This window comes from Lutjanus erythropterus, chromosome 19 (genome assembly GCF_056507025.1).
Source record: "Lutjanus erythropterus isolate fLutEry1 chromosome 19, fLutEry1.hap2, whole genome shotgun sequence".
Taxonomy (NCBI): domain Eukaryota; kingdom Metazoa; phylum Chordata; class Actinopteri; order Lutjaniformes; family Lutjanidae; genus Lutjanus; species Lutjanus erythropterus.
The window spans coordinates 5,752,151-5,766,788 of record NC_139335.1 but is presented as its reverse complement, the minus strand read 5'-3'; the positions used below and the strand labels follow the sequence as shown (position 1 = coordinate 5,766,788).

The 14,638-nt window shown below is 38.4% G+C and overlaps 2 protein-coding genes across 3 annotated transcripts in view; one reads left to right on the top strand and one right to left on the bottom strand.

Annotated features, from left to right (window-relative positions):
* gas7a (growth arrest-specific 7a) overlaps positions 1-1,873 on the top strand; it is a 31,555-nt gene extending 29,682 nt beyond the window's left edge. For both annotated transcript variants that reach the window (XM_084744838.1, XM_084744840.1), the window contains one exon: positions 1,050-1,873. In XM_084744838.1, coding sequence (XP_084600964.1) covers positions 1,050-1,163 — 114 coding nt within the window. In that variant the 3' untranslated portion in view covers positions 1,164-1,873. The remainder of the gene's footprint in view (positions 1-1,049) is intronic.
* Positions 1,874-7,074: 5,201 nt separating this feature from the next.
* rcvrna (recoverin a) lies at positions 7,075-10,501 on the bottom strand. Its single transcript, XM_084743846.1, has 3 exons — positions 9,994-10,501; positions 8,132-8,243; positions 7,075-8,026 (listed from the first exon to the last, which is right to left on the bottom strand). Exons 1-3 carry the CDS (start codon positions 10,372-10,374, stop codon positions 7,908-7,910), a joined length of 612 nt encoding a protein of 203 aa, XP_084599972.1. The 5' UTR covers positions 10,375-10,501; the 3' UTR covers positions 7,075-7,907.
* Positions 10,502-14,638: the final 4,137 nt, after the last annotated feature.

Here is a 14,638-nt window from a genome sequence, read left to right as displayed (position 1 = left end):
CGCTTATTTAGGAGGTAAACCTTGTAAATCTGACGAGACGTTTTCTGTCAGCGCTGTGGGAAACTACCACAACAAGGAGCTCCTCTGGGTGTCAGCTGACAGAACAGATTCCTCAGAGATGATGCATACAGTACAGAACCTGATGTGATGACCTGTAAGCAGAAGTTACATTTCAAGGTATATATCTCTTCTGAAATGGGGATATTTTATCATAACATAGTGTTTCACCCAGAATTTTACTCGTCAGGATGGAAAATTACTTTGTCGTTAATCTCAGATTAAACAAACTAACAAAGTATTTACAGGAACCCTTGCAGCTTTAAGTCAAAGTGATTTTACACAAGCAACTTAAAATTACAGGATGGGAAAGTTATGCTGCCTGTGTTAATGAATGAATGTAAAAAAAAAAACCCAACAACTTCACTTTGTATCAAACCATCCAACAAGCACTAAATGATTTTTGAAACAATAAATTCTTTATTTCACACAAAAACTACTTCTCAGTTAGCTAGGCCTAGCTTGCCTAGCTAGCTTCAAACAGGACAGAGGACACAGCCTGTCTCAGTCCAAAGATAAGAAAGTGAGCCTTCCAGCTCCTCTTAAGCTCACTAATTAACACACTTCATCTTGTTGGTTTAATTCGGCAAAAATAACAAACTTTAAAACAATAATTCACTGTTTTATGCAGTGTTATGTGCCTATGTTTCCAGTCTTTGCACTAAGCTAAACTAACACCAAAATAATGATGAATAAGGTTCACAGCTCACTGTGACCAATTTTTTTTCTCAAAAAACGCAAAGATTCAAGTTCAGAAAGAAGAAAAGTAAATCATCTCAACTAAGGAGTTTAGTTTGGAAAAACCTTTTAAAGTTTATTTCAAAGGTCAAAAAGTCAAAACTGAATATTTCTCTGGATTGGCACCTGTTGCAGACCCTTAGTATATTAGGACATCCATTAGGAAAGTTATTAGTGTGAATAGGACTGACCCAAGAACAGAGCCTTGTGGGACCCCTACATGACGGTCAATGTTGTTGTTTATGTGTCTGCAGATGGTGGAGCCAGTCGACCAGCTGCTGCAGAACGTGGATCCAGCCAAAGACAGAGAGCTGTGGGTGAAGGAGAACAAAACCGGCGAGGTTCGGCCTGTGGACATGGACATATAGATCTGGGATCGGCCATTCTGTCTGCAGTATTAAAACACACCCGCAGAGTCCCAGAAACACTTGTAATAACACTGATCCAGGGACAGTGCATGTTCAGACTCCTGAGGTCTGCTCATCCTCTCTCTGACTGGAGATCAGGAGGAAAGGTTCATACTTAACGCAGTCTGAGTGCAGGAAACAGAAATGGATCAAAGTACCAGCATGTTCCTTCGAAATTTTAACCCTGTCATAATCAATATTAGCTTACTGAATGCCATTTAACATATTCTGCTGTTTACCTGTTGTAAAGTTGACACTATTAGAAAAAAAAATTAATGTATTTTGAATCGTTTAGTTTAGCTTCAATCAAAACTTTTCCAGTTTGAGTAAACCAAACAACAAAAAAAGTATGATTATTTGATATTACCTTTATTTTAGATACGGATATTGAAGCATATTGAGATCTTAGAATGAATATGATATATTTTCATATTTTGCTGGTTCATTTTGGTGGAAATGCATGTTTTGAATATCTTGCTTTTACTGTATATGGAGAGCTGCACACTTTGTGGAACCATGATGGCTGTTTTTGGTGTAGTTCATTGAATTTACACAAGGTATTCTGCGGTGACAGAATCAATTTAGGAGCTTTCTCACAAAAAAAAAAAAAAACATGAGAATTTACATGTACAGTGCTAATATCCAGTAACCTCAATTCTTTGGAAAACAAACAAACAAACACACACAGTGTTTTGGAATGTGAATTTGATTACGCTCGCCACAGGTCCCAACACGTGGTCGATCGGATTTAGGCCAGGGTCTATTTTTGGATCAGTCCGGAGGAAGAAGGTGGTCCAAGTTACACTGAAACACCCTTTAGTGCCTAACGGTTATATACCTGGAATGTCCTTGACATATTCTACTCTGCATCAGTGTACATTTGTACATACAGGCTAGATGTATTTTGCTGTCAAACGTTTAAAAGGTCCCAGATCTTTGGGCCGATGAGGTGTTTGTACTGTACAACGTTGTTTGTTTTATTTTTGGTAAATGTACAGAGAGTATCTTTGCGATGCTGATTGGCAAAAAACGGGGCAGCAGAGAGCAAAATTCAACAAATTGCATCTTCCAAAAGCAAACCGTTGACACTCCCACCTCGTCAGATGCGGCGGCTTGGTCAGTGGCCCTTCACTTCAAGCTATGACGCTGTAGGTACCGCTCTAGTTTAAGTTTTGCACATGCAGGGCTCCGCACTGAAGTTACCAACAATAAATATGCAACATCTGCATAGAGTTTCAAAATAAAGGCACATATCTTCTTGGTTAGGTTTAGGCACAAAGACAAGGGAGGAGTCGTCTTAAATGTAAGGTCAGAGATATACTTGCTTTTAACTACGTGTTCACATACGATGATGTCTGCCTCGCGCATCTTGCGTCCAGTTGGAGCCTTGGTTGTGCACATCCTCAGAGATTAATGCAACACGTCTGCAAGATGCTAGGGGCAGCTTAGGGGCAGAATGCAGTGACGGTTTGCAGTTTGCTTTGCTACGCAGCCAGTTGTGTACAAGAATTCATGGTCAAAAAGCAAAGTATATCTTTAGCTTAACACTTAAAGGCTCATGTATGATCTTTTTACGTACAAGGATAGATACATGCGTTTTAAACAATATAACCCACTGCAATTATTTTGACTGATATTGCAGTTGCAATATGATCTGTGATATTAGAGGTAATGGTAATTAGAGGTCTTATTTTGGTTGAAAAACATGTTAAAGTAACTATGGTTCAATTCATTAAATTGTGCACAAAAAGTTATTATATTATTTAAGTTTTATTACATTATTGGCCAGTTATTACATTGAGTTTTGTTACATTAAGAAAGGCAAACTTTTTACATTGTTGGCTGCTAAAGGGCCTCCAGAAATGTTGCTTGAGGGGTTCCTACAGTGTCATAGTTTAGTTTTAGCCACTGACCAGGCTGCTGCATTAATACGTTGGGAGTGAGAACAGGCTGTCAAAAAGATAAGATACGGTAGTGAATTCGTGATGTGGATTGATCTGGCCCAGATGTTGCTGATCGATCCAGTGGACTGACTCGTCTCAGTTGCACAAATGCACATGAAACACATTTTATCAGAGACTGCATGTACAGTATGTGTCTGTGTTTACATGTATGTGTCTGTCTTTGTCTTTACATTTTGTTGTGGTCTATCTGTTCTGGGTTTATTTTGTTAATCTTTCTCTGACTGTTCTTTCTGTTCATTTTTTTCTCAAAAGCACGAAGCCAATCAAATAACAGATTCAATCCAGCTGCCAGGCACAAGAAAAGAATTGCTATGAAAAAATATATAAATGCTTACCTGCCTTATTGCCAACATTAATAATGCGTGAAGTGCATTGCATTATTTTTGTGTTAAATAAAGAAAAGTCATCTTTATTTGAATTGTGAATGGATTCAGCACATTCAGACTTTGCTTTAAACCTAAAAGGCTTCATGCGCAGGTTTAAATAGCATATCTGTTGTAGAGGTTTTATCAGTGTGTGTCAATGTTGTGCACTAAATGTAACAAGTTATTATGTTCCAACTAAATGTTCTTGACAAGAATCAACAGTTTCATGGTGACGTAACGGTTGAGTTTACTGCCCTTCTGTGATTAACATTTTCATAACGTGCATTAAATCCGATGTTCCCGATGTTTTGAGAATGTTTGATCATAGGTGACCTCTGTCCAGACGGTGTACTGTGGAATGCAGTGTCCAAAATAAATCTCCTCTTTGAAAATGAAATATCACGGCGTGTCATTATGTAACTGCATTGGGAGGTTAGGATTTCTGAAATGGGAAGTAATATTTTCATGGTTTTCAACAATTGTGTTTGGCAGACCACCTGAGCCCTGTGTTCAATCAGCTGAAACTCTTTGACCTGTAGGTCAGTTTACAAGCTCATCAAAGTCCAGTGGAAGAATAGATTGGAGGGAAAAGTAATGCAGGTGGACGGACATTGAAACAGTGTGTTTTGTATTAAACCAAGCCAAAACAGGCTTTAGGACAACAGAAGAAAAAGCCAACCTCCTGTTCAGCAAAGCAGCAATAATGAGATTTGTCCAGTAATCTGCAGCAACTAATTTGTTGCACAAATGTTAAAAGAATAGTTCAGTATTTTGGGGAAATACATTTATTCACTTTCTGTCTTAGTTATAAAATATATTAAAAACAAGGACAAAAAACAAATAAGACACTCTCTCCTCCTCCTCCTCCTCCTCCTCCCCCTTTTCTGGCCTCTACTCACCACTCAAATCCTTTTAACCCCATTTGCACATTGCTATGAGTGTGGTCTGCAGTGGAGTTGAGTCAAACTGAGCCATTTAACACAAGTTTTATACAGATACCCCCATAATATCTTATACACCAGTAAAATGTCAGGAAGGTATGAAAAAAATGGATGCCGCTCAAGCCTAGTGTTCACTCAACATAACACACAAGGTCTCTGTCATGGCCATGGCAGAGCTTCCTGTTATCTCCCAGTGTTTTCCTCTGTTTGCCCTCTTCCGTGTGTCTCCTGTCTGTCTTGGTCTTGTGGGCGTGGTGTTTCCTCTCCAGTCTTCTGGCTCCTCCCCGCCTCTACTCTGTCCTCACCTGGCAGGAATCATCTCATCACCCCTCCCAGTCAGCTCACCTGCACCCCGTCAGTGCGCCGCTTTATCAACCCAGCTGCTTTCGACACAGCTCAGGCCTCACATTTTCTCCGGTGATCTATTTTTCCTTGTGTTGCTTTTTTGTCCTGTTTTCAACCTGCTTTCTCTCAGCTCCAGTAACTCAGCCTGCCGTCTGCCTTAACCCAGTAACTCCTTCTACCTCCATCCCCCTTTCATCCCTGCAATAACCATCCTTTAATATTCACCACCCCTGAGCTGTTGTCATGCATTTGCAAACCATAACAGTCTCAAGTTAACTGATTTTTTTTTTTTTTTTTTACAAAACTTGAATAAGACTAAACAAATTATTCCAACCAAGTTTTGCATGCAACCTGTTTCCAATAAACGTTTAAGCTGAGTGAACAAAATGCCATTTACAGTGTTTGTACAAAAGTCGCTTTTGCACGTGTTTTATGTTCGCAGGGCTCAAGGAAACACACAAAGCACATGAGAGATGTAGATTTCTTCTGTTCTTGTCACTGATTACCCCCATCTTTGTGGTAGCGGGCCAATGTTTACAGTGACTAACACACTGCTGTCGTATTTTACGCTTAAAACAGATTATTTCTTCTAATCTTTTGCACTGATGCATCCATTATCACTTGGTCCGTTGAAGAATATTTATAATTGAACAAAAGTGATTTTTAAATCAGTGACAAAGTCAAACTGTGTGAAGCATACAAGCTATCCAGAGGAGCGTACTCGAGACACTTGAATAAGGAGGTTGTTTGTCTCAACTGACCTTCAGCTCCTAATAGGATTGTCTGATACAGGCGGATTGTTAACCTGAGCCTAATTCCACTCATAAGGAGCTCTTGTCCCGACTTTATTGCTATCAACCTAATGAATGAATCCAAGTGTGAACAAACATGCTGGTTTGCCGCCAGACATGACAGAGTAAATTGGCTGCCTGGAAAAGGCTGGTATGCAAACAGAGGAGGTGGGAGGAGGGAGGTGTCATGATGAGAGCGTACGATGTGTACAGACGTCAAGTTAGGATAGATACTGCCTTACACAGCCAGAGAGCAGCAAATGGATTAACATTCACCTGTGCAGCTTTAATTCATGCATTTAAAAAATGGGTGGAAAAATGAAAAATTTTAAAGAAAAATCTTGAAAAACTGCAAAAAAAAAAAAAAAAAGATTTTTTGAGGTGGAAATGTTGGTTTATTGAACAGCAACAAAGTGCGATGAAAACAACATTTAGGGCTATAGCAAATAAATTATGATGTGCATGAAGCATGGGTCTTAAAGGTATAATATATGCAACATTTCTACATTAAATGTCTAAAAACAACTAGACCTATGCTATATGTTTTGTTGAGTTGTGTACTTACATTATCTCAGATGTTTCCGACAGTGTTTAACCCAGAGAAATCTGTATTTTAGGGCTGTTCCTTGAAAGTCAAACATTTGTTCAGTGAGGTTCTTTCAATCCAACAGTCTTTTTTTTTCTTACTTTTGACAGTTTGTGCGTTACAGGATAAAACAGGATAAAATTAGATAGAAGCTCACAAAATGCACAGGGAAAACATTTCTATGAGGAACTAAGGGGAAGCGTAGTTTTATATCTGTGCACTAACTCATGAGAGAAGATGAAACGAGTGGTTGGCAGGTTTGAGCTCTTGTGTTTTAGCTGCATCATCGTCCACCAAGCAACGCAACAGTGTGACAGGCTGTAAACTTTACAAACCAAGTCTCTAAATCACCAAAAAACACAAAATCAACGGTGATGGAAGTGGAGAAGAGTGATAGAAACAGAGCGCAGGTGATGCGCTGCAGCAGCCACTTCAGCCCAGCGCACCGTGGAGCATTCAGACTGGACAGAAACAAAATAAAACTCACCAAAAACATCCTGGTTCACCTTCCTACTGTTCCATCAATCACAAACTCTGGTTTGGTCCAAATAAACCCTTAATTCGCTGCGTGACAAAGTGCAGAGCACGTAGAGGAGGTGATGCCAGGAAGAAGCTCCGCAGTGCGCTGGGACTTTATAACAGAAGTATAAGAGAACACACACTTTTACTTTCTCTGACTCTTTGAAGTTTGACTGGCGCTCAGTTAATGATGTCATCCTGTTGCACCTTCTTCCTCTGCTGTGGTTCAATGGCACCCAACTGGAAAATAAGCACCACCAGCTTTTTATCTAGAAACCAACTTCTAACATTCACCTAGCAAATTTAATTTTATTTTTAATTTCAATTAATTTATTTTAAACAGTTAACCTATCAAGCACTGTCACAGTTCTAACATGAAACCTAAAAAACATACAGCACAGGAAATGCACACAATTATGTTCTTGTTTCTTCTTCGGCTCATTTATCCTGGTGAAATAAAATTAAATGTGTCTTTAATTCAATACAAAAACTTGTAATTTAAATGTAGTGTAAGCACATGAAATCAGGTGAATTCCACTGGAACCAGAGGCCTCAGACACTGCAACTGCTACTCTGCTAGCTAGGCTAGTTAGCATTTAGCATAACTAGTATATCTGGTACAGGTTTGTCTTTTTCTCAATTACAATTTAAGATTTACCTGTTGTCTAATTTATGTGGTAAAACAAACTCAATTACTAAGATGGTGGAGCATTAAAATTGATGTTTCAGTTTGAGGTAAAAGCAACAGAAGTGGGTAGTTAGCTTTTGCTATCTTACTAGCTAGCCATAACCAACTGAAGTGCAGCAACTGTCTCTGTTTTCTAGTTCTTTTCTCAAAAATTATACATTCACTGGTATAATACTATAATTTCTATGTTAAGGTAAGAAGTTGTGTCCTGGTAAATTTTCAACAAAAGTGTAGTTACTGTGTTTTGGCTGTAATGATGCTGTTTACTACACGTTTAATACAGATCCTCAGTGTAACTGCACATAAATTAACATTTCAGGAGTTCTTCTGTTTTATAGCATCAAATATGATTTGCTCTCTGGGTACAAAGACAAAAATGTAAAAAAAAAAAGTCCATAAATGAATGAAATAAAAACAAGCAGCCAGATCATGTTAGAATGTAAACAGAAAAATAATCAGTCAGTCTTAAAACCACACAAAGGGCGATTTTTCCACCCTTTCTCGTACTATTGCTTCTTCTCTTTGAGCTTGTCTTTAATTTTCTGAGGCTCGTCATATTGTATCAACCGCAGGATGTCCTTGTTGTCCATCACACCCTGAATGAATTCTCCCTCTGAGATTTTATCTGGGAAAGGATGAAAAAGCAGAGGCGCATTAACACGTGTGGATGAAGGTAAAGAAAAGGTTTGAAGTGGCCGTTTCATGGCGTTAATTAATCAGTACGAGTTACCGTTCTCCTTCTTCCCGAAGAACTCCCAGATCTTTGCAGCCCTCTTCTCCGGTGTGTTTTCATCCTCGGGGAGGTTCTTCTGGTCTTCAACAGGAATCATGTTGAATATTGACTGTATGAGAGAAACATATTTTTAAAATGCCTGAACAGTACAGAATAATATCCAAAAATAACACAAAAGAATAATTCTTTCCTGATACTCACTCTGATACCTGAAGATTGAGTATTGGACAATACTGAGTACTGATCCAATACCAGACTCACATGCTTGCCAATACCAAATCCGGTATTTTTGGCTTTTCTGATATTAGTTACTCTCTGAACCCTAGTTCCAGTTAGAATATGTTGAAATATTGGAAATATCTGTCAGTTCCTGTTTCCCAAACACCACTTTTTGATGCTTTGTATATCTGTGAATTGAATATTCTGAGGTTTGGGGCAGTTTGTTTGACTAAAGGAGATTATATTAATTAGACTTCAAGGTTATTCAAGAAAGCCTGTTAATTATTGTGCTCATAATGATTTGGACACTTGTTGCATACATATTGCCATTGTTTTGCGCTGTTTTTCTTTTATACATCTCATTTCATACATGTGGTCACTGTTTTTGCACTGCCTCCACATGGCATGGGTTTGTGCTGTATACAGGTTTGTTTACACTGCTTTTAAAAAACAAAAACAAAAAAAAAACAATGTTTCATACATTCTGTGTTATTTATGCACACTGTCTCTTGCACTGTTTTGAACTGTTCTACACTTGACTTTTTACTTGTCAGTTTACACTTTACCATGCATATGTACCATCTTCTTACATTAGAATTAGTATTGTTAATAGCTTGTAAATAACTTTTAATGTTTTTTTCCCCTTGCTCTTTTGTATCTCTGCTGCTGTGAGACAAATGTTTGCCCAGGGGAATAAAGAAAGAAAGAGAAAGAAGAGTTACATACCTACATGTTTAAAATGAATGAACTTGGGTTCATTAATTACTTACTCACACTTGAAGTGTGGATCCCAATATCAGAGTTGTCTCTGATACAGCCTGAAAAGCTGTCGCGAGTACTCTGGTCTGTTAAGAAAAATATTATTAGCACCAAAACAGGACGCTGCTTCTTCTCTGGAGCGTCCTCTACGCCATTTTTTTTTTTTTACCTGAGCCTGGCCATGCAACAATGATAGTAATCATATTACATCCATACAGGGTTATTAGCATACACTAGCACTACAGAAGCTTATTGCATTCACTTGAAAAAAATGTCTCTGTTTTTCTGAATTTATTTGATAATTTTCATGAAAAAAATGGCTCTGGTCTTCTGAATGGCTGGCTTTGGGCTTGGAGCACCTACTGGATGTATCTCAAAAAATTATTTTTTCACATGAAAAAGTATCTCATTAATTCAGAAAAGCAGAGCCATTTTTAATAATAAAAAAAATCTAATGAATTAAGAAAAACAGAGCTGTCTTTTTTCATGAAACAGTATCTAATTAATTCAGAAAAACAGCCTTTTACCCCCTCAAGTTAGTACAATAAGCTTATGTAATACACAGCTACTAAGAAATAGTATATTTTTTATGCACTGGTATTGGAATCAATATCAGGAAGGAAGAAATGGTTTTAGAACATTACAGACATTTTTGCAGGCCTAAATATCAATAAATAAGGCGATTGTCTGCCAAGTAGAAAATAAGTTTGGACCAATATACCATCTTGTTTTCAGCATTTTTTCATATCAAGGTAGCAAAAGACTTTTGGAAAGTGGCTGAATGGAACTGATTATATAATCTATAATTAAGGTTAAGTTTGTGAGTAGCAGCTATGTATTGCTTTCTTCACAGTCGTGTTGAAAGATGAAGGTTTAAGTACCCTAACAATCTCTAGGATTTCATTGTTGCTGATGGTTCCGTTCCCGTCCACGTCGTACAGGGCGAAGGCCCACTCCAGCTTCTGCAGAGTCTTTCCCCCGGACGTGAGGTGCAAGGCGACGATGTACTCCTTAAAGTCCAGAGTGCCGTCCGCGTTGGTGTCAAAACTCCTGAACACGTGTCGTGCGTACTCTGTGGGGTCTGCGTTTGGGAAGAAGCTGGCGTAGATGCCTTCAAACTGCTCCTTGCTGATCTTCCCGCTGGGACACTCCTTCAGGAAGGACTGGTACCAGGTGCAGAGCTCGGCCTCACTGTATTTTGTGTTGGATTTCAGATCTTCTAGGAGCTCCTTTGACAAAGCGCTGCTCTTAGTATTCCCCATCCTGCAAACTGACTCTCACAAAGGTGAAACTTCTCCTTTCTTCTTCTCTTTCTGTCCCCTTTACTTTCCTGTGTTTGGGGTTAAAACCTCTCCTTGACTCCTCCGAGCTGCTCTGCCTCGTGTTCACTCCAGCCGCCCCTCAAGGTGCCAAATGGGATTATTGTTATCACTACCTAAATCCAGACAGCTGTCTCGAAGATTAAGGGGATAACCACGTCACACCACTATGACACCTTTTTGAAGACACAGTTAAATACTGGAGGTATAAATAAGCAGAGGATTAAACACAACAGGTGGCTAACACTGTAAAGGTCAACATCTGGGGGACCTTTTTATGCCTTTTACAGCATTAAAGCTGAAACTACACTCCCATCTGCCAACCAACCCTGGGATTAATAACTCACTGCTGTTAAATTACACCAGATCGCACACGAAACATGATTGTGAATAGAAGCTGCTATCAAAGTACATTTGCCTTTAATTTGTCTCACTTTCCTTAAATGCAGTCCAGTTAATAGCAAGACTTGACCACGTACCCAGGGCAAGTAAAATTCCATGTCGGGCAAGTAAATCAGGCAACTCACTTTGCCGAACAAGCAAGTTAAAAACTCAAAAAAAAAATTAACAAAAGACAATGAAGTGAAAGAATAATAGTATACACTAAATAAATAAAATAGGGAGTAATAAAGTAGAAAACAAAATAAATACATTTTAAAAAGCAACACAATCAAGTACATTTATTATACTGTGATACACTTGTCACTGAAATGTATCAACTATTGTACCTGAGTATTAGTGTTAGCCTACAGTGGAGCCAGGTCAAAGGTTACAGCAAATCCACAGTTGATAAAGGTACATTTTTTTATATAATAATCGTATCTGTTTATCCTTTATTCTGAACATTTCACACAGTTTGTTTGAGTAAAATTTCTGCGTACATCCTCCACATCTGTATAATATCACAAGTAGAATAGAATAGGACTACTCTTTTTCAGATCGAATCAAATTAAATTAACCAGTGCTCACTTCACTGCCGGTGCTGCAGCTGGCTGACCAGAGCTGCCAGTTCATTGGGTCAAGTTGGTGTATTAGACCTAAAGACCCACATTAACATATTTTATTTAGGATAAAAGTAAGAGGACAACAGAATTCCCAGCAAGATGTGTGTGAGACCGATATTGTGACTGGCATCAGTATTAATCCACAGTAATCTATCAGTGCCTCTCATGCCTCAGGGACCAAGAGGCCACAGCTTAAGTGTGACACGCCGGTGCGGACGTATGGCTCAATCCTGCAGAGCGCCAACACATGTGACGACTTTAAAGGACAGTTAATACAAATTTATTTGGATCTCAAGTTAAGCTGAAATGACAATGCTGTGACTTTATTTTCCTCTAAGCCACCGAACATAATCTGCGTATCTACCTTTGCCACATCAGATTAGGAAACCCCGAGTCATTCTGTAGTTTCATCATGCACTTTTACGTAATCATCCTAAACATTTAGGTTTTGTCATAAAATGCACAGAATGTTGAGGCCCAGCAGAAAAGGATGATGTTCAAATCTCACATCTGTCAGTCGTGCACTCTGACTTTATTATATTTTTCTCTGTCAAAACGAGTTTTCCCCCCTGGCGGGTATTTATTATGTAAAAAGGGATGAGTCCAGGAAATATTCACTGTACAACAGGCTTACTACTTCATCAAGTGTAATGCTGGACTCATTCGTCCTGTCTTTACATTTTTATTACATGAAAGCTAATGTTCAGAGTAATCTCTTTGTATTCAGAGGAATTACTCCGTGAGATGCTGGCCGCGACTCAGAGTACCGCTGTCAGGTTCAAAGATGAATTTACTGGACAATGAATCAACATTTATGGATGCCAACAGTTTTCTGGCAAAGAAAGCAAACATTCTGAAGGCTGTGCTGCATGTGCACGCACAATATGTCGTAGCATTTTTTAACACGTGCAGATTACATAATAAGAAAAAACATAACATTTATTTTCTTAATCAACTATGCAGAGGTACTCTGTTATTCAATATATTCTATGTACACTTAGATATACATGTTTAGTTAAAAACTCATAATTTATTATGTACAATATTCTGTTTAATATCATATTATGTTCATTATCAATAGTATATATCTGTACAATATTACATTCACTCTCTGATATTGCGTACAATATTATCTTCAGGTGCAATAATACTTTTTATTCCTTTTCAGTTATCACTGCCAATATTACTTAAAATGTAAGTGCCTAAACTATACTATACTATGCGTTATTCTATTTAGCACTTTTGCATTTACTCTTTATACACTTGTATGTATGTATGTGTATATATATATATATATATATATATATATATATATAAAATATATATAATATAATTATATCTTATCTTATCTTATCTTATGATAGGGTTGTAGTGATCTTGGTGGGATGTTGTTTATTTTGGTTTTAAAACTCACTCATGACAGTGGACAATGAACAGGGCATGTTAAAAAAAAACAAAAAAAACAAAACAAATAGTACCTACATGAGTTACACATAATCAGTGAGGACTTAAATCAGAATAATCCTGCAGGAGAACTGTTTCTCTTTAAGCTTTGATGTTTTAGTTTGCGTGACTCGTCTATCAAACATTTTCTCTTAGTGTGTTTTGGATTTGGCACAGAAGACATGACAAGGCTGCTATGATTATGAGACAATACAAAGTACACCTGAGGCTGATGGGAGTGTTATTAGTTATCTCTGGCAGGTGAAAGCCACGAGGGGATAATGCAATCGCTTGCACGTGTGGATGTGTGTGTGACCAACCGACCTGAAGCTTGTCTGCAGCTAATCTCGCAAAAGTACTAGACCCATGCTGCATGCTGAAGACCCTCTGTGATTTGAAAAAACCTCACCTGAAATATCTCAGGAACACTGGAAGGGAATTTCTTCAAATTTATAGCCCAAAAACAGGCATTGGAATTTGGACCATGTTTGGTCTGTTTGATTTAGGTCAAATAAATAGACGATGAAATTTGGGCTGTGTTTTGTCCGTCCATTTTGGTCCAAATGTAGCCCAAAAATAGATGTAAAAAATTGGGCCGTGTTTGGTTCATCTGTTGTGGTCCATCTGTTTTGGTCAAAATGTAGCCCAGAGATAAATGCTGGCATTTAGGCCGCGTTTGGTCCATCTTATTTGGTCCAAACAAAAAGACACTGTAAATTGGGCCGTATTTTGTCCATACAATTTGGTCCAAATGTAGCCCAAAAGTACATGTTGAAATATGGGTTATATTTATTTCATCTGATTTAGTTCAAATGTAGTCCTAAAATCCATTCTGGGGTACAGTAGAAACATTGAGGGTCAACATCAAAATGACAGCAATTTGCCAAAGGTGACATGTTTGTTACTGAAAGTCTGAGCTGCGGAATATTAGGCTTTGACAAGTTTAATGGAGTGACGGGAAATTATTGAGAGGAAAACAAAAATTTATGAGCTTAAAGGCTGCAGATGTTTTCCTCTCCTTCACGTACCTCTGTAAGTAATTTGTCTTCATTTGTGTGGAGCATCCCACATCAACAGGCTGTTAGACATGAAGAGATTTGCCCTGCATGCACACACACACACACACACACACACACACACACACACACACACACACACACACACATACACATTATGGATGGATTTTCATATGAGACTGCACACATTATGTCACGGGTCAGCGACTGTAAAACAGGCACTTGATCTTATGTCTGAGGCTGCAATTACTCTAGATATGCTTTGACATGAAATGCAGAAAAATCATGGGAACATAAACAGGAGGAACCTTGTCCTGGGTTATAATCTGAGCTCATGGTAATCTTTTTTTTATTAATATGCTCAAAGGAAGTCTGGAATATAATTTGCCATTTGTAATGGATAATATTGCAGGCAAAGATTTGTAGAAGGGGAGGAGCGATGGGGTTGGATGAGCAGCAGAGAGTGAAAGAGTTCAAATGAAGCAGAGAAAAGCAAAGAGTCATTGGACTGCCATGGGTTTCTATTGTTCCTGTGGAAGTGGAGAGAATGAGTCCTTTAATCAAGGTGGTGGCGCATCATTAGAGCCGGCGGAGGGATGTACAGAATTCTCACCCAAGGAGCCTCAAACGCAACAAGATTATGAAGATTTGATATATCTGCTGGGAGGCGAAACACGGTGGCTACATATCAAAAGCCAGGATTAGTTGCCTTTTCATTTCATCTCCTCTGGCCTGGCCTCGACC

Excerpts from the sequence above, each read along its gene's own strand:
- rcvrna (XM_084743846.1), bottom strand. The coding sequence starts at position 10,374 with ATGGGGAATACTAAGAGCAGCGCTTTGTCAAAGGAGCTCCTAGAAGAT. Across the intron at positions 8,244-9,993 it reads AAATCCTAGAGATTGTTAGG|TCAATATTCAACATGATTCC; the intron begins GTACTTAAACCT and ends TCTCTCATACAG. Across the intron at positions 8,027-8,131 it reads CTTCGGGAAGAAGGAGAACG|ATAAAATCTCAGAGGGAGAA; the intron begins GTAACTCGTACT and ends ATCCTTTCCCAG.